This window comes from Serinus canaria, chromosome 13, assembly GCF_022539315.1.
Source record: "Serinus canaria isolate serCan28SL12 chromosome 13, serCan2020, whole genome shotgun sequence".
Classification (NCBI taxonomy): domain Eukaryota; kingdom Metazoa; phylum Chordata; class Aves; order Passeriformes; family Fringillidae; genus Serinus; species Serinus canaria.
In genome coordinates, this window is record NC_066327.1 from 7,235,638 (window position 1) to 7,253,280 (window position 17,643).

Below are 17,643 nucleotides of genomic sequence, written 5' to 3' on the forward strand. Positions count from 1 at the left end.
ATAGCTAAGGCTACCACAAGATCTGCACTTTTTCTTTTAGATTTTGTATTATGTATGCTGTAAGTTTGTTGAACAGACTGGGTTTTCTCTGATCTGCCAGGCAATTGACAGAACTACAAGGGCTTCATTGCATCTTTGCTTCAGAAGCAGAGATACAAATCACCATCAAATTTGGGTGCCATCTCTCATATGACTTCTGTAGTAAATCCTCCCACCACAGTTAAATGGCAGGACAGGGGAAAAGGGGAAGTTGCAGTTATTGTCATTTAGATGCAGAAAAGTAGAGAGAGGTTTTGAGAAGGCTCTTACAGTTCACATTGATTTATTTTTAACCTTTGGTTTTTTTCCTGTTTCTAGGTCACAATCCCACCACCAATAAAACCTCCAGGAATCACCCTGGAGAAGATTCATCAGCTATTTCAAAGGCTAAAATTAGCAAGCCTTAGTCAATCTTTTTCATCATCTCAGTCTAGCTCACAGCTTGGTGCCAGCTTCAGCGCAAAGAACACCGAGGAGCCCCTTGCTGTGCTGGAGGGCTGTGACAATGAAAACGACCGCTCTGCCAGCAGTGGAGCCCAGGAACTCCAGGACAAGGGCAGCACGGAGATTGGTGCTGCTTCCTTGGAGGAAGTCTTTGGGTCTGCAGGCACCACTTCTCTGCCAGCAGAGTTTTGTTACGAGGCTGAGAGCCCGGACGAGGCGGCGCTGGTCTATGCTGCCCAGGCCTACGGCTTCGTCCTCGTGTCGCGGACGCCCGAGCAGGTCACGGTGCAGCTGCCGCAGGGCACGCTCCTGACCTTTGATATCCTCCACACCCTGGGGTTTGACTCAGTCAGGAAAAGGATGTCTGTGGTGGTGAGACACCCTCTAACCAAGGAGATTGTGGTCTACACAAAAGGAGCTGACTCTGTAATAATGGACCTGCTGGACAGCTCCTCCAAAGGTAATTAGCCAGGGAGGTTTTCTGTTGGGTCTCCTAACAAGAAGTGTGCTCTAGTCTTTTCTGCATAAAATAGTCTATCAAGATATTAGGAGTATAAGGAAAGAATAAGCTTTGGCTGGTATTATCCGTGCAGATCAGAACTGAGATATTTATTCAAGTTTAGAAGTGCTTAGAATATGGAATGGGATAATTAAAATTCACTGATAATACTAACCCATGGGGATTGTGTACTCTGCAATAATGCTGTCATAAGGGCCCAACCATTGTTTTTCAGGTTGTCAGCAAGAGTGCTGTAATATTAATTTAAAAAAACACAAGTAATGTTATCTTAAAGGAAACAGGAGTTTTTAGAAAGATTTCAGCTTCTTCACAGCCAATACTTTTGAGCTTTTCATGAACTTGCTATTGTAATGGAATCTACTTTTCTCCAATGCCCACTCTTTTTTAATCTGAGGCCATTAGATTGAAAATTATCTGTACTTAAAATATGGAATCTTTTCCTTGTGTTTCACAGGTGACATTAGCTCAGACAAGAGACTGAAAAGAATAAAAGAAAGAACACAGAAGCATCTGGACTACTATGCCCATGATGGACTGAGAACCCTGTGCATGGCTAAGAAGGTGGGAGAGAACCAGGATCCATAGATGTCAACAGAATTGCTAGAAAAATATAGTGGTTATTCTTCTGCTTCAGACAACCAGCCAGATATAGCCCATCTCTTTGTCCCTCTATTTGCCTTTCCTCTCTTTCTTCAATGTGACCAAATGAGGGATTTTTAGTCAGTCTCAAAACATTTATTTCTGTTTCTCCTCTAGTAGCTCCAGCTGACCTACTCTACAGTGCTTCCAAGAAAGAAACAGAGTCTGCAGAGCAGCCAACCTTTTTTCCTTTTGCTTGGCATTCAACTTTCAAAAACCTTGCTCTCAGCCTGAATTAGTGAATTTTAGTGTCATACTTTCATACAGAAGTTGTCACTGTGCAACAAATAGGTCATTTCCAAGCTCTGGAGACATGTAGACCAGCCCTCAGAAACTGTGTGCTCTCAGCTACGCAAGAGTTGTGTGAGCAAGAGTTTCTCCACATCATATTATTGAGTCTCAGCTGTAGGTCATTTGTACAAATTACTTGTTCTTGCAGTTTTCTCTTGGAAAAGTCTGCATTATTTTAAAGATGACACAGTACTTTACCAGTTTGGATACGAGTTAAGTCTCTGTGATCCAGAATGTTACAATTCCTCTCTTATTTAAATTTCAAATAAACAGTTTAAATTGTGTTATGCAGGTCCTGAATGAAGATGACTTTCAAAAATGGGCCAATTTTCGTCGGGAGGCAGAAGCTGCAATTGACAACAGAGAGGAGCTGTTAATAGAGACAGCACAGCATCTGGAGACCAAACTCACCCTGCTGGGTAGCTAAAAATAAGAATTGCCATTGTGTGAAGTATCACTTGCTCTCCTGTGATAGTCCTGGCAGTATGGCAGACAACAGCTTACACTAATTTATATCTAAAACACTTCCTCTGTGGTTTGGAAATCTCCAGGCTAGGGAGATAAAATCCAATGACAGTGTCTGCACAAGTTCTGGTGCATTTTGGGCAGCACTAACTTTGAAAAAGTTTCTTGAAGCTATTGTGTGCCCCAAGCAAAGAACATGCACATCAGCTGCAAGTTACTGTGGCTCAGCTGACACAGTAGATAATGAAGTTCCCACAATTCAATCATGCATATCCTTAGATAAACTTATAAAATACTATCAATTAACTTCAGTTTTGAGCATGAATTCTGAGGGAATTTTGGTAATTGAACTGTATTATAAAATTCAATAACTTGAACATGTAGGTGTTTTGCTGCTGAGATCCTGCTGTTGTTGCATTGTTGTGCTTGCTTTGTGCACTTTGTAAAAAGATGTTTAGCATTAAAACTTACATTGATTGACATTTCTGCATCATTCATCACAGTCACATCTAACAACATCATTCTGTTAAATTATGGAACACTGCAGTGCTTTCTGTTCTGTTTTGTTTGCAAACATTTTGTTCTCTACAACTTGGATTTTTGGAGCTGTCTGTCTCATTTTTCTCTGACTGCAATTTGTGAATTTCTGTGATTGCAAGCAATAGAGTATATTATGGCTTCTCATAATCTCTACGGTGATTTAAAAAATTAGAGTAATAATGGTAAATGCCATAAGCAGACCACATAAGAGGTAATGTAGATCCTGTCAGAGTCTGTTACCTTTGCCAATTACTAAGGCTCTATGTGCTTTCACACTTTAATTTGCAAAAAGTGTTCCCTTAGCCTAAATCAATATCTATCTTTAATGTACCACAGTTACAGCATCTTCAAACTGACCTCTAGTGGAAGGGATAAGGAGTACTGTAACATTCAGATGGTCATTTCCCAGCATCATCAGGATGAATGTTGGCATCTGCTTCTAAGTTTGTGCATGTTCAAAAAGAAAATGTACTGTACCATTTCTTCTGCCTTTGATGGCTGAAGCATCTGGCTTGACAACAGGGACAGCATCCATTTAAACAGTCAAAGTTCATATTTTATGGTTGCTTTGATGGGACTTAATGCAGTATTTTTAAAATTCATATGCTGTGATTCCTCTGCCAGCACATTGTCATTCTGGATTATTAGGAAGAAATGAAATGCATTGTTCTTGCAATGAGCAAAATGAAGAGACAGAACTTGATTGTTGACACATTCAGACCTTAATCCAAATGCAGATCATGTGCCTGCATGTTTATTTGTTGGACAAAACCTTGGTTCAATTCTTAATAAGTTCAGGAGCATGATTGGAAAGCAAAGACCTTTTTTTAAACAAAAAATAGCAACTCTTTCAAGAAAAAGAAAATTATTTCTCTTCTTTTCCTCTTTGCCCAGGAGCAACAGGGATTGAGGATCGCCTGCAAGATGGAGTACCTGACACTATTGTGTCTCTCAGGGAAGCTGGGATAAAAATTTGGGTGTTGACAGGAGACAAACCGGAGACAGCAGTTAACATTGCATACTCCTGCAAGCTTCTGAACCAAAGGGACACTGTCTTCACCATCAACACTGAAAATAAGGTGAGTAAAGAAAGACAAAAGGCACAGAATTTGCTATCTTTTCTTTGTGTCTTGCAGTTTGGCATTGCTTTAGACCTCAGTGAACAACAGTCAAAAACCCCCAAATAGCATAAGGAGCAGGAGGCACAGTGAGCTCAGCTCTTCCAAGGGCTGGCAGGAGGCTGGGGAGGGCAGGCAGGGCTTCCCTGTGTGACCAGACAAGTTACCCACCTGAGCTGCCTCATCTCCCCAGAGAACCAGGTTACCCATACAAGTTTGTTTTTCTCAATAAAGCTGTTGTGAGGATTAAGTAATCACTGTTAAATCCTGGCTGTTTTCCTTATTGTAGGCAGCTGCATGGAGCAGTGAGTGGCCTGGTTCCTGACTGCTTTTGTCTGCAGCTAGTAGCTCTCCAAACGAGAAAAACCCTCTGCAAATACCTGTCTCCATCAATGTCATGGAAATAGAGAAACACGCAAAGATGATGTGGGATCTGGCACAGAAAAGATTCCAAGGTGTAATTCCATTTGAAACACAGATCTGCTTTAACAGGAAGCAGAATGAATACATTTAGGATGGAAATTAGACAGTGGCCTGTGCCAGAGCAGAGATGCCACAGGCAGGACCACCCTGGCTCCCAGGAATGCCAGCATGGGCACTTGCCCACAGCAGCCCCTGTGGTTCCAGACTCAGAAACAACCTGCATGCACATGGGGACTGTGGGAATCCCCATGGTTCAGGGGACACTGGAGTTTCTCCACAATAAGAGTTAGTTCTTCCCTCACTTTCAAAATTAGACCAAAGACAAACTTCTGAAAGAGGCTCCCAATAGCAGCAGTGAGGGACACAAGTAACAAATACAAAGCATTTAACCTGTTAATTTTGCCAAACTTAGGTCTTGAAGTGGTGTCAGTGGGAAGGGCCTCTCCTTACCCCTGAGCCCAGCAGATTATTCAAACACTGAAAATGAAATATCTTCCAAGAAGATGCAACATGATCAGGTAGCTTGGCAGATTTGTTTCAAAAGGCAAGTCAAGGCAAACCAGGAATTTCCACTACTGTTTTTGGTTTGTTCACAGAAAAATTACGTTTCTTCAATATTTTTAGGGTTTTTAAGTGTTCATGCTAGGTGCAGGTTTTTATTAGATGTCAGAGGTACATTTGATTCCAGAACCTCCCACTTAAGTGTAATTTAAATCTTGCAAACATCCTACACATGTACCTTATGCTACATAAAGTGAAAATAACATTATAGAACTGAATCATCACTCAATAAAACTGACAGAAAAGGCAGAAAGAGGAGCAATTAGCTCCTCAGATATTCAGGGCCATGCCACAGAAGGAGGACTTTACTAAGAGGGAGCCAAATAACTTTGATATCATTTTGGATTTTCTCTGATAGTGATATGCCAATTTAGGAGATCTGGATGGGAGAGATGAGAGTTTTCCCCTTAAATCTGTTTCTGTCTAGTACCAAGTCAATTCCAGTTGTTGGTATCTAAAAGGGGACTTGATCCAACACAAAGCAGATTTGCTAAGTCAGAAGGACTTCGGTTTTGAGGCAGAGTGCTTGAAAATTTGATGTTTTATTTCTGTTTTTAATTGTGACACACACCTGATATGTGATTTAGAAAAGGCCTAACTCTGAAAGTTTCTGGGTAATTTTGAAAATGTGGACCTCTTATTTCTCTTACCACAGTTTGTTTTTTGTGTAAGCCAATGCTGCAATATCTCACGTCATTCATGTCAGAACTAGATTTTTCAATTTCCATAAAAGAAAATATTTTCTTTTTGATTTCTGAACTCTCAGCATAAATGCACACATGCCTTCCTGATGTAAAGATTATTATATTTTCTTTTAGAATAATTCCTTACCTCAGTTAACTGGCTGATAAAATGTGCACTGTTTTCACAGAGGGATTGGATGGTGTCATGTTGAAATAATCTCCCATCAGATGAACCAGTGCATTTCTCAGTAAATTTCCCCTCATGTTTATCTGATAGGCTTAAACCCGCTGGCATGATTATACAAGCACACATTTGGCAAGGTGCTGTGCTGCAGAGGGAGATGGAGAGAACTATTTCTAGAACCACGTCTGTTTTCTCACAGGAAACTTGCGAATCTCTCTTGAATTTAACCCTGGAAGAGGTGAAGAAGAATTCCGAGTGCGACAAACCGCGGAGGAAGTTTTTTGGCATCATCCCCACATCCTTCCCGGCCCCCGAGGCCCCCAGCCCCGAGTTTGGGCTGGTGCTGGATGGGAGGACGCTGGCCACCATCCTGCAGGGAGGGCTGGAGGAGAAGCTGCTGCAGCTGGCGGGGCAGTGCCGCTCCGTGCTCTGCTGCCGCTGCACCCCGCTGCAGAAGAGCCAGGTGGTCAGGCTGGTGCGGAGGCGGCTCAAAGCCATGACCCTCTCCATAGGTACCTCTGCATCCCACAGGGGACACGGCAAGGGGGTCTTGCTTGGAGAGAAGTGTGGGGGATGTATTGCACGGGGCAGAGTTTTGTGCCTCGGGTGGATGCAGTGGGGACACAGCGTTGATTAATCTTTCCTGGTCAAGTCCTGCTTCAGCTTTCACAAAGCAAATCTGCCCCCCTTTAAACAGGATGAAGGCATTCCCAGCAGTCCCTTTCATGCACACCAGTACAAACACATGGACATATTACCTCCAAAACACCCGTGTTTTGGGCCTGGAAATCACTCATCATAGTCACTATTTTATCTTTTCATAAAACCCTTTTCCTGTCACATTTTCCCTGGAGAAAACAGAATTATCTCCAGAGTGGTATTAAGCACTGACTCACTTGCCTTTTACCTCCAAATATTTTGAAATGCTTTGAGCTTCCTTCCACACTTTTGGTAAGTGATGCCACTAAAATCCTTGGTGAACTGATTTAGATTACTCCAAACTAAAAAAATACACCTCTGTGGACAAAACAGAAAAGGAAGTCTATTGTATTTTTGAAATACTACTTTGCATTACAGTTCAAACCAAAAGCTTTCAACCTTCTGCTTCATTTACTTTACCAACTAACCTAATTTACAGCCTCCATATTGCAAGCAACAAGCATGGCTGTTCTTTCCCTGGAAATTTGGTTACATGTTTAACATATTGCTGCAAGCTGAAATGAGCAAAATAATTCTTGAAACTGGCTTGTTACGTTGTCATCTGCAATCAAATTTGTCATAGATTCAGAGAATTCAGTGAAATAGGGTGTTGCAAAACATGTTCCTGAGCATATGGATTTGGCCAAGCAGAAACACAAAATGGTGCTGATGTAAATGGTGTTGGGGTTGCTGTGTCACCACCCAGCTGCTCCCAGTGCTGGATTTTCCTCTGGTGGAGCCAGGGAAGGAGGGAGAGCAAGACCAGAGCCTTGATGTTCTGCTTGATGCCACGCATCAGTTCCCCTGCTCGAGCTGCATGGTGGTACAGAATATTCGAAATCTCAGCATAGCTGAGATTATTTCCTTCTTCTGATGCAGGCACCCTTTCTTGCATTGTTATTGTTCCCTCCTGTCTTCCCCCTCTAGGGGATGGTGCAAACGACGTGAGTATGATTCAAGCAGCAGATATTGGAATTGGGATATCTGGCCAAGAAGGCATGCAGGTACCTCTCAGTTTCTTTCCTCTTTTGTCAGGTTGTCCCTTTAGGCTTAATAAGTTTCATAGCAGCCCTACATTGTCAAGTGTCATTTTAAAAAATGCAAGTTGGCATGATAAATTAATATGCAGTTTGTAATTATGGGTCAAGCTGAAAAAAAAAAAAAGCATTTTGAGCCAAAAAATTATCATGTGAGGACAAACCTGTGTTTGCTCATGAGACTGGAAAATTAACAGATGTCTGCCCAGTGTTAGGTGAGCATCTGGTCTCTGAATCTCTGAATCTTCTCAGCTGCTGCATTTCCAGGTTTCCAGGTTTTGTGGATTCTCTTCCATGGTCTTCTGCCCTGTATCCTTTCCCACACATCCCCCTTCCTCATTCTCCTTCAATGGAGAGCTCTGCAGAGATAGAAAGTTCCAACTATGTTCTTGAGGGTCAGTTTGTTGGTTTGTTTCTTTTGCAATATTCAACAGTAGGAAATTACTTCAATGTCTGTGTTCAAATTTCATTACATACCATGTACTGTAAATGACCTTCTATTCCTTTTCCCCAAGGCTGTGATGGCCAGTGACTTTGCAATATCCCGATTTAAGCATCTCAAAAAGCTCCTTCTTGTCCATGGACATTGGTGCTATGCTCGTCTGGCAAAGATGGTGATTTACTTTTTCTACAAAAATGTGGTAAGATGATTAAAACTATAAAGTTTTCATCCTAGCAAAGGTTAATTCCAGGTCTGAGGGTTTTCTTGGTTGTGCTTATTTTGGTTTTTGCAGGTTATATTATTACTTTTTATGAAGCTACAGTTTGTGTTTCTTCACTTTGCATGCTTACAGGATGTCCCTTCCTTCTTAGCAAGGTGCTGCACAGAGCATTGAGAAAAATACAGGCTCTAAATATATTTTGAAATAGCATTATTCCAGAGGGAAATATTCCAGAGGCTTAGTAACTTTATATGGTAGCACAAGAAACTTTATTAATAATACCCATGAGCCTCAAAATAAAATTTGCATAAGGGAGATCAGATTATTAGCTCTCAAATGTAGATGAGTGTGCACTAAGAATTGCCTGCCTTGAAACCTCTGAATTTTTATAGGAACCACTTGCAAGTAATGATGCCCTAATATCTGTCATTTTTATTAAAAATTTAATGTATATGCAAATGATTTATGCATTGAAGTATGATATAAAGTGGAAAAAACGAAGTAATTCAGTTTCTAAAAGACTGAGAAAACAAGTCCATCTGACATGAAATACACTCCGAGCATGAAAGGCTTTTTACCTGGCATTCAAGGCATCTGGTTTTTTGTGAAGTTTTAATAATTTTCAATAAGGATTACTTCTTAGTACTGTTAAAATTTGCAGTGGAAATGGACACTTTTCTTTTTTTGACTGGATATCCTTTTAGAGTTCAAAGGCTGTTTATTTGCAATGTGAAATAGTTCTCCAGACTAGGATGCTGCTGTTCTTTAATCTCCCCCATAGCATCAGGGAGCAGCACGCCTTTGATTCCACATGGACAACAGGATTCTAAAAGGATTCTGAAATCTGGTGCTCAGGGCTGTGAACAGTTTACTTAATTATTCTTTGCTATGTCCTCAAAGAACCATAATGGCTTTTAAAAAGCTGTATCACAGTGGATCCCTGTGAAAGAGACCCTTAAGGTATATTGCTCTGTGGAATGAAGTGCAGTGCCTTTAGCCAAAATCCTGTCCTCTCAGGAGGCTCTGTTAATTACCAGCGTCACAATAAACACCACAGGTGGAACTCTGTGTCTGTTCTTGCTTCTCCCCAGTGCTACGTCAACCTGCTCTTCTGGTACCAGTTCTTCTGTGGCTTCTCAGGCAGCACCATGGTAGATTACTGGCAGATGATCTTTTTCAACCTCTTCTTCACCTCAGTGCCCCCTCTTCTCTTTGGAGCCCTTGACAAAGATGTTTCTGCAGAAACGCTCCTGCGCCTGCCCGAGCTGTACCAGAATGGACAAAATTCAGAGGTGTGGCATGACTGCTGAAATAACTGCTTGGTAATCCAAAGGCCACAGGTTTCTTTTGTTCAGGAACGAGGGAAGGAAGAAAAGAGTTTAGACTTACTTGGAAGGTTGAAACGACAGGGGCCCAATCTTCTCTCTCTCCAGTAATGCATTCTGCTCCATGGGAGCTGTGACACCACAGGTCACTAGATACATTTAAATGTGGCAAATAGTCAAATTGAAATGGCACAAAATAAGTGTTGCATTAGAAGAAAGGATTTTTGACCAATTTTATAACTCTAGAAGGAGCTTGGATAAAGAATTTGAGGAATAAGATCACTTGTGAAGGGATGTGACATTGGCAAAATTCAGCTTTTAATACTCTTGGTAGACTTGGTAATGTTCCTAAGGTCTATCTTTACTTAACACAGATAAAATGCCTGTTTAGAGATAAGCCTTTGGTTTAATCAGCTGCTCAGGAGGTATTTATTCATGGAAGGAGACCAGTTAGCAATAATTAGTAGTCTGAATGGAAGAAAAACAGACAGCAATTATGTTTGCAGGACAGCCTAGAGAGGTATATCCCATCATAATGACTGTTATCTGTAAACTCCTGCAGATATACAACTTGTCAGCTTTCAGTATTACAATGTTGGATGCCTTCTATCAAAGCCTCATTTGCTTCTTTGTCCCCTACTTGGTAAGTAACAGGTTTATTAATATTCTCACTCCCCTGTCCTCCTCAGAAATAGTAAATTCAGTTCTGAATAATCAGGGTTCACCAGAGTCTCTCTGCCTGTTTTGTAGGCATACAAAGACTCTGACATAGATGTGTTTTCCTTTGGAAACCCCATCAACACCATCTCCCTGCTGACCATTCTCTTGCACCAGGCTCTAGAAATGAAGACATGGGTATGTATTTGACCTGTCCTGTTCACAGCACTGGGGGGTTATTTTGGTGAATGTTGCATCTTGTGTAGGCATAGAATTCTCTTTCAGAGTTATTTACCTGAATTCTTGGTCACATGAAGTAATTAACAGGTACACTAAGATTTCACAAAGTGCCAGAATTTTTTAGTAGCCTCAGGTTAATACCTTCATGTGCCCAATGACAGAATTTGTTCCTATCATGCCTTTGGACAGGACAGTACAAAATACTTGCATTCTTCAATATATGAGGAAGTGTTACTTGGAGAACTGTATTCACTGCTGTTTTCTAAATTGCTTCCTGGCTGTTTCTCCTGCTGCAGATTTCAGTAAAATGCACTGTTAGATGCACTCTTCCCAGCTGTCTTTGTCCCCTCCTGTCTCACACCCAGTCAGGGTCTCACTGGCCTCACTCTGCTTGCAGACCGTGCTGCAGCTGGTGACAATGATCTGCAGTGTGGCTTTTTACCTCATCTTCTCCCTCATCTACAACGCTGCCTGCCTGCTCTGCAACCCCCCCACCAACCCCTACTGGATTATGGAGAGGCAGCTCAAGGACCCCATCTTCTATTTATTGTGCCTCATCACCCCTGCCATGGCGCTCCTACCAAGGTTGGAATGTTCTCCTCTTTTCCTTTTGTGGGTTTGCAGACATGGGAGTGCAGAAACAATGGTGATGTGAACAGACCTGTGATGTGTCAGACACAGGGATAGTTGATCAGAGTGGAAGTCAGATGGCTGAGTTCAACCTTCCAGTTCATGAACATTTATTCACTTATATAACCCTAGATCAGTCACTATATATCTTCTACTTCTCCCATCAGGAAAACCTTTCTTTTTGGGGTGCATCAAAATTTACCAGTACAGATACAGATCTGCTACCTAATTATTCACTGTCATAACCACAATGTTGTTGAGCAGATCAAGATTATAAACAAATCTTTGAAATATTCTTGTATGTTTGAGAGTTACTAAATATATTCTTGGTTTCAAGTACATTATGATGCATTACTAAGCTGAATTTAAGAGTATTTCTATATGAAAAATATTCATTGCATCCAAAATTTTAGTTTAACCTTGTATTGCAAAAAACCAGATATGTTAAAGATAACTTTAATTGAGACTGGGTAATATTTGGAGAGGGATAGTTATTGTGATCTGTTGCTGAAAAAATGGTTTAAAAACCAGAATTATTCTGGTCCCATTTACATATTATTACTTTTGGTGCTCAATACACTACTAATTCTTAAAGCAGGTATGTTTTGAGTTTCACCATTTGTTTCAAATATTTATTTGTTATTTGCTTGGACATTGAAAGAAGTGGGTTGGTTTGACTACCTTGCTAGTTTCCTTCTCATCCTAATTCCCATGAAGTAATACAGCACACTGGTATTACAAAATTCAGGACAATATTTTTAGTATCTGATTTTGTAAGTGCTTTAAGGCATTAGAATCTGAGCCCTAACTTTGACTGAAAAGGAACTTTTCAAGAATAGATGGTGTTTTTCTTCAAACTATTATTATTTTCCCATTTGAGTTGAGATGCTCTTGTGATTTTGTTACATAAGTTCAGATCAGAATAAACACCACAATTCAGTAAGGTCTCATGTCTTCTAGGCAGGGCATCCTTTTCCAGTCTGTTTTGCTCCTGCATGACTTTTGTTTTCCTATCAGCCCTCATTCACAGAGGCAGTTTTGACCCTGAGCTTTCTACTGAGAGCTGCATCAAGCACGTGGTTAGAGAGCTCGTGTCTCCATCTTGGGAATTTAGCACACTTAGGATTCTTGCTGCCTCAGCAGCTACTGAGCTTAAGGGTTATATATCCATATCTTTAAATCTGGGCAACTGCTGTTCCTTTGTATTGGTACCCCAGATTATTTTCTGCAGTCCATCAGCTGCAGAATATCCAGGACCAGTTTCTATCCCAACTGAGCTGAGCCAGCAGATCACAGCAGAGGTGAAACCACCCTTTGCTGAAATGCACTACATTTTAGCTTCCATTCCATGGCCCATTGCACTGTGCTGCCTGCTCCTTATCTCCTCACTTGGTGTCTGGAGGTCCTGGGTTCCTTCCAACAGGTTTTATTTTTTAATAATTGCTCTCCTGTGCTCTTCCCCTCAGTACTGCCTTTTGTTTGAGCTGCAGCACCCAGGGGTTGGCTTGGTCTGTGCCCTGCCTGGCCTCACACCCTGCAGGGCTGTGGGAGGGCAGGAGCAAGTGAGAGCAGTTTACAGGACAGGAGATGCAGTTTCCCATTCTTTCTCTGTCATCCTGTCTGGTTTACCTGGAACTTGCACAAAAGATACAGAAAACCAGCTGAGGGGAAAGACACATGACCTTGTGTCTCACAGCAGAAAGTCTTGGGCTTCTCCCATGATCTTCACTTCCTGAGCAGACCTGAGATTCTCTTGGGATTGACCAGCCTGAGCACAGGCACAGCAAATAAACCATGCACTCCTGCTTGTGCAAGCCCAAGAAATCCATTTCCTTGAAAGCCCTTTCTGTACTGTGGCTTGTCAGCCTTTTTAATCTTGTAAATCTTGTTTATACACATACAATGAGCAGAAGAATGTGAGGATGGCACCTTTCAAAATGCAATTTCACAGAGTACCCATGTTTGTTATAAAATACACGTTGAAGCCACCTGTGTAAAGGTCACATCCTAATAAAAAGATGCCTTGAAAGAGACTTTGATTTTCACACCAAGCTGACATGACATGGAGAGAAGAGAGGATGTATGCAATCTCACAGCACACAATATTTAGTTACATAAGTTCTCTGTCCTGCAAAGGGCCGGGAGGACATTTCTGTTGCTGCTTTCTGAAAAAAATCCAAAAGTTGAGGTTTTTAACTTCTGTTTTTCTCTATCTAACAAATTAAGATCTCTTCTTTAGCCTGTTTTAGCAGTATAAATGCAACTACCATATTTTCAAATATTGCATCTCTTGAGATTTTTTTCTATTTTTTTTCACTGTTCATCAAAAAAAGTAGTTATAAATACTAAAAAAATGATAATATACACATGTAATTGACTCTATACAGGTCAAGCTAAATATAGAATAACACGTGTTAAGATCCAGGAGTCAACTTTCATCTGCCAGGTATAAGGTATCTACCAGATGTCTGTAAAGCAATGGAAAATTAGTATCTGTATTTGGGGCATGTGATGTAGATTATGGAATGAACCCACTGATTAATAAATCCATTCTCTTCCTCCTTCATCAGGTTCTTCATTTTTGCTCTACGAGGCACCCTTGGAGCATCTCTTGTTCTGAAAGCACAGCAAGTAGATAAACTTCCTAAGGAGCAACAGGATCTTGCAATCCAGAAACTAAGATCAAGAAAAGAAGCTACTTCTAGTGCACCTGTGGCCACACCTGCATCTAATGATGACCTTGACCAAAGCATCAGCCACTTATGTGTGTCACCATTTCTACACCCAGCAGCAGCCCTGTCTCCCAGGGACACAGAAAATCAGGGAGTTTCTGCCTCCAATCCTCTTGGGAGAAGGACATATGAAGAAGGCTATTACTTCTTTAACAAGTGGGCAGAGGAAGAATCTGCTGCTACTGATTCTTCAGCAGGGCCTTCTTCTGGCCATCATCCCCTTGTAGGCAGCAGGGAAACAGCTCCTGGGCAGGATGGTGGCAAACTGAGTCAAGATTATCTCAAAACCTTTAATTATGGAAGCCACCGGCGGTCAGTGAGCTCAGTGACGCTCTGAAGAAATGTCCAGAAATGGAACCCACAGCCCACGTGGAGAAGGACTCAGCAGGGAAAATAAAAATGTTTATGCTTAGCCATTATTCTCCCTAGGAATGGAGAGAGAGGCAGCTGGAGTAGTGCAACAGCAACTCCAAAATGCAACCTTAGCTGAATGCATCTTTGTTTATCAGGACGTGACTTTTTGATCTTCCTGGTCTGGTCATGTCACAGGAACATGACATGAGCATCACACAGTTGCTGAGAATTGCACAATTACTTTCTTTCAACAGATATTTTTGTATCATATTAATAGGGAACACTTGTGAAGTTTCAATGTTGTTATTATTATGCTATTGAGTTAATAGAAAGAGAATCCATTCTTTATTAAACCAAGTCTTATAGCAACACGTCCCACTCTAGATTTTTCACTCTCAAAGTCTTAAAAGGAGCTTAGTAACTTAAAAATTAAAATTCTGCATGAAAAATTACTACCTGCAGATACTAAAGGTACTTGCAGAATAATAGCAATGGAGAGACATTAGAGAACATCCCAGGTTTTAATATATGTACTTTACACATACAGCAATATCAGCTCTACAGCCTGTGTTCCCTGAAGAGTAAGATTTTTATGCAGATAGCAGTTTGACCTGATATTGTTAATAAAAGGACAAATGAGCTTATAAAAATAAGGAATACAAATACTGAACTTCATAAACTGCCAAGACAGTGGTAAGAGGAGTGGTAAGAGGAATCCACTTCTTCATACCCACAGAAGTAGACTCTTCAAGTTCATACTTTAAAACAACTGTGACTTGTTAAGTCACAGTCAAGGATTTATGTCCTAGAATTCTTAAGCTGACCCTGATTTTTCTTCTAGAAATTCAGTTTCTTATCTCAATTCCCTATATTGTTATGTGGTGCTGCTGCATTCAATCCAGTATGAATCATGCTCAAGGATGAATCTGCTCAGTTGGTCACATTCATTAGTTGATGGATCTCAATAATGGAGATTTTGACAAGACAAATATGAAGGTCCCTAATCCCACTGTAGTAAGTACATGGAGTAAAATGACCAAAATATGCATAATATGTTATCCCTTCTTTGGTATCTCAGGGCAAAAAGATGCAGAAGAAAACCATAAGATGTCACCATCATAACTACTTATTGCAATGCAATGAAAGGTGACTGATATTTCTTATAGAAATGTTGACTAGTAAGACCATTTTCCAAGGTTTTCTTCACAATGTGGGATGAAATCTTACCTAGTTTAAAATTCAAACCATCTGTACTTTTGTGAATCTACCACTGGTTCTGATTAAATAGGTTTTTAGCCTTTTTTATACATGCTGTGTTTAGCTATTAACTACCTATGACAACATGTGATCTTTCTAATAACCTATTTAGCAAATGCTAATTTAACTTCTCTATGTTATAGTAATTACTGTAGCTAGAGTCTTCAAGTTCATACTTTAAAACAACTCAGGCAAAACTGAGTTTTTCACATATCTCCCCCTGGGATTTCTGGTAGCCAGAGCAAGATCATATGGAAAAACTCCTTTTGTTAGAGCATTAATTGTCAGCAATTAAACATTTCAGTAAGAGATTTTTTTTTTTTTTGCTTGATGAGCAAAAAGAAGAAAAATAGGTATAGATGAGATTATTGTTCATGGAGGGTGAGATTGCTCAAACGTTTGCTCACTAGCTGGGAACAGACTTGGGGCAGCAAGACTAAAGATAATCCTTAACCATTCACAGCTTTTTTTTTACATTAAATGCTCCATTTCCTTTGAGCTTAAAGAAGATGTCAGTTGCTTATACATTGTACTACAAAATGTGAAGTGTTTTCTAGAAATAAGTGGGATAAGGTCATGCCTTGCTGTGCTGTTGAGAGGACAAAAACAGAGGTGAAGGAGTGCTTTTCCTACTGTCACCCATGAGCAGCAAACTCCTTTTTCCAGAGGCTGCTCCTCTGCATAGCAGGAACCCTTATCAGAAGAGCTGGATGACAAATGTATCTGAGTGTGCACAGGGCTGGACAGGAGATGTTTAACCAGTTCTGTAAGACTTCCTGAACTGAATGCCAGTTGTATGCCTTTCCTTTGAAACTGAAAGCCAAGAATTAATCTCATGTTTTCTCATCAGTCTCTGCAAAACGGTTCTACCATGGATTTTGCCCTGGCTTAGGGTTAGAAATAGCATAGAGGGGAGGAAAAATAGGATTGAATAGGAACTCCAACAAAATAACCCCTAAAAGCTAAATAAATCACTAAATAGTGATGCATTTCCTGCTGTGTCTGGAAATAAAAGAAGTGGAAGAGTCATTTTGGAAGTATTTTCTAAGCTGTAACCAAGAATAACATAAGTTGGTTAAAAGAAATAAATAAATAATCCAATTTTACATGGGTGCAATTTTGCATGCCTTAAATAATTCTGTAGCTAGACATACAAACTGATAATTCTATTTTGTGGTAGATTGCCACAAATGGTTCAATGGATGAATTTTCCTGGAAAGTTTGCAACGAAGAGGAAAACCACCCCTTCATTTTCCTTGATTCTTGGGGAGAGAGAAAGCTGAAAGAAACAGAAAAGAAAGGCAGCACCATGCAAGGCTTGACCTCTGCATTGCAGCTGGCTCCAGAGCTTTCTGTGTGTCCCCTCCTGGGTGACAGTGCTGCCAGCCATCCTCTGAAGCAGATGCTGCCCCAGTTTGGACCCACATTAACTGCTAAACAGGGTGATCTTCCCTCTGCTCCTGGCTATGCACTTACCATGAACTATCTCATGTTAAGAAAAGTGTTGAACAGGCACTTACTTCCCTTTGATCATGAGGTAAATTAGCTGAGACTATCCATCCTTTGGGGATGTAAGATCAAGAGAAAAAACTTTCTTTTCCAGTGAAAACAAGCCTCCAGCAAGACAGATAGTCTCCTAAGGAATTTCTTTGGAAGAAGGGAAGTGTATTTACTAAATGGGTTATTTAGACCTAACTGGATTTCCAAGGTAGCTTTATTTATTTATTTCAAGACATATTTCATAATACTGTCAAGGTCCATGTTCTATTAATTCTAATGTGAATGCTTCATAACAGAACAGGTGTCTCATTTTTAATGGATCCTCTGGTGTTATTCAATATTTCATATGCTTGGACAATAAAACAAATTCATGGAGGGAATGTGTGAAATTACTGCATTCTTTCTACTCCTGTCTATGATGTTATTTTAATGATTCTGCACATGGAGCAGTGCTGTGAGCTGTGCATAGCTTTACCTAATGAAAAAGAGGAGGTGACATCTCACACAGAGGTGAGGAAGAACTGCCCTGCCAGGTCTGCTGGCTCATAGATGGAGTCCCCTGCAGCTTGCAGTGGTCAGTGAAGAGCCACCCCTCATGTTCCCAAAACAGGCAAATTCTGGGCTCTTTTACCAGCAGATGCAG

At 40.7% G+C, this 17,643-nt stretch overlaps 1 protein-coding gene across 1 annotated transcript in view; it reads left to right on the forward strand.

Moving 5' to 3' along the window:
• ATP10B (ATPase phospholipid transporting 10B (putative)) overlaps nucleotides 1–17,397 on the forward strand; it is a 47,545-nt gene extending 30,148 nt beyond the window's left edge. Inside the window, exons 10-21 of the mRNA XM_018915333.3 lie at nucleotides 358–943; nucleotides 1,458–1,564; nucleotides 2,226–2,352; nucleotides 3,833–4,017; nucleotides 6,107–6,419; nucleotides 7,534–7,610; nucleotides 8,159–8,284; nucleotides 9,397–9,597; nucleotides 10,193–10,273; nucleotides 10,381–10,485; nucleotides 10,925–11,112; nucleotides 13,728–17,397. Coding sequence (XP_018770878.2) covers nucleotides 358–943; nucleotides 1,458–1,564; nucleotides 2,226–2,352; nucleotides 3,833–4,017; nucleotides 6,107–6,419; nucleotides 7,534–7,610; nucleotides 8,159–8,284; nucleotides 9,397–9,597; nucleotides 10,193–10,273; nucleotides 10,381–10,485; nucleotides 10,925–11,112; nucleotides 13,728–14,226 — 2,595 coding nt within the window. The 3' untranslated portion in view covers nucleotides 14,227–17,397. The remainder of the gene's footprint in view (nucleotides 1–357; nucleotides 944–1,457; nucleotides 1,565–2,225; nucleotides 2,353–3,832; nucleotides 4,018–6,106; nucleotides 6,420–7,533; nucleotides 7,611–8,158; nucleotides 8,285–9,396; nucleotides 9,598–10,192; nucleotides 10,274–10,380; nucleotides 10,486–10,924; nucleotides 11,113–13,727) is intronic.
• The last annotated feature ends 246 nt before the right edge of the window (nucleotides 17,398–17,643 follow it).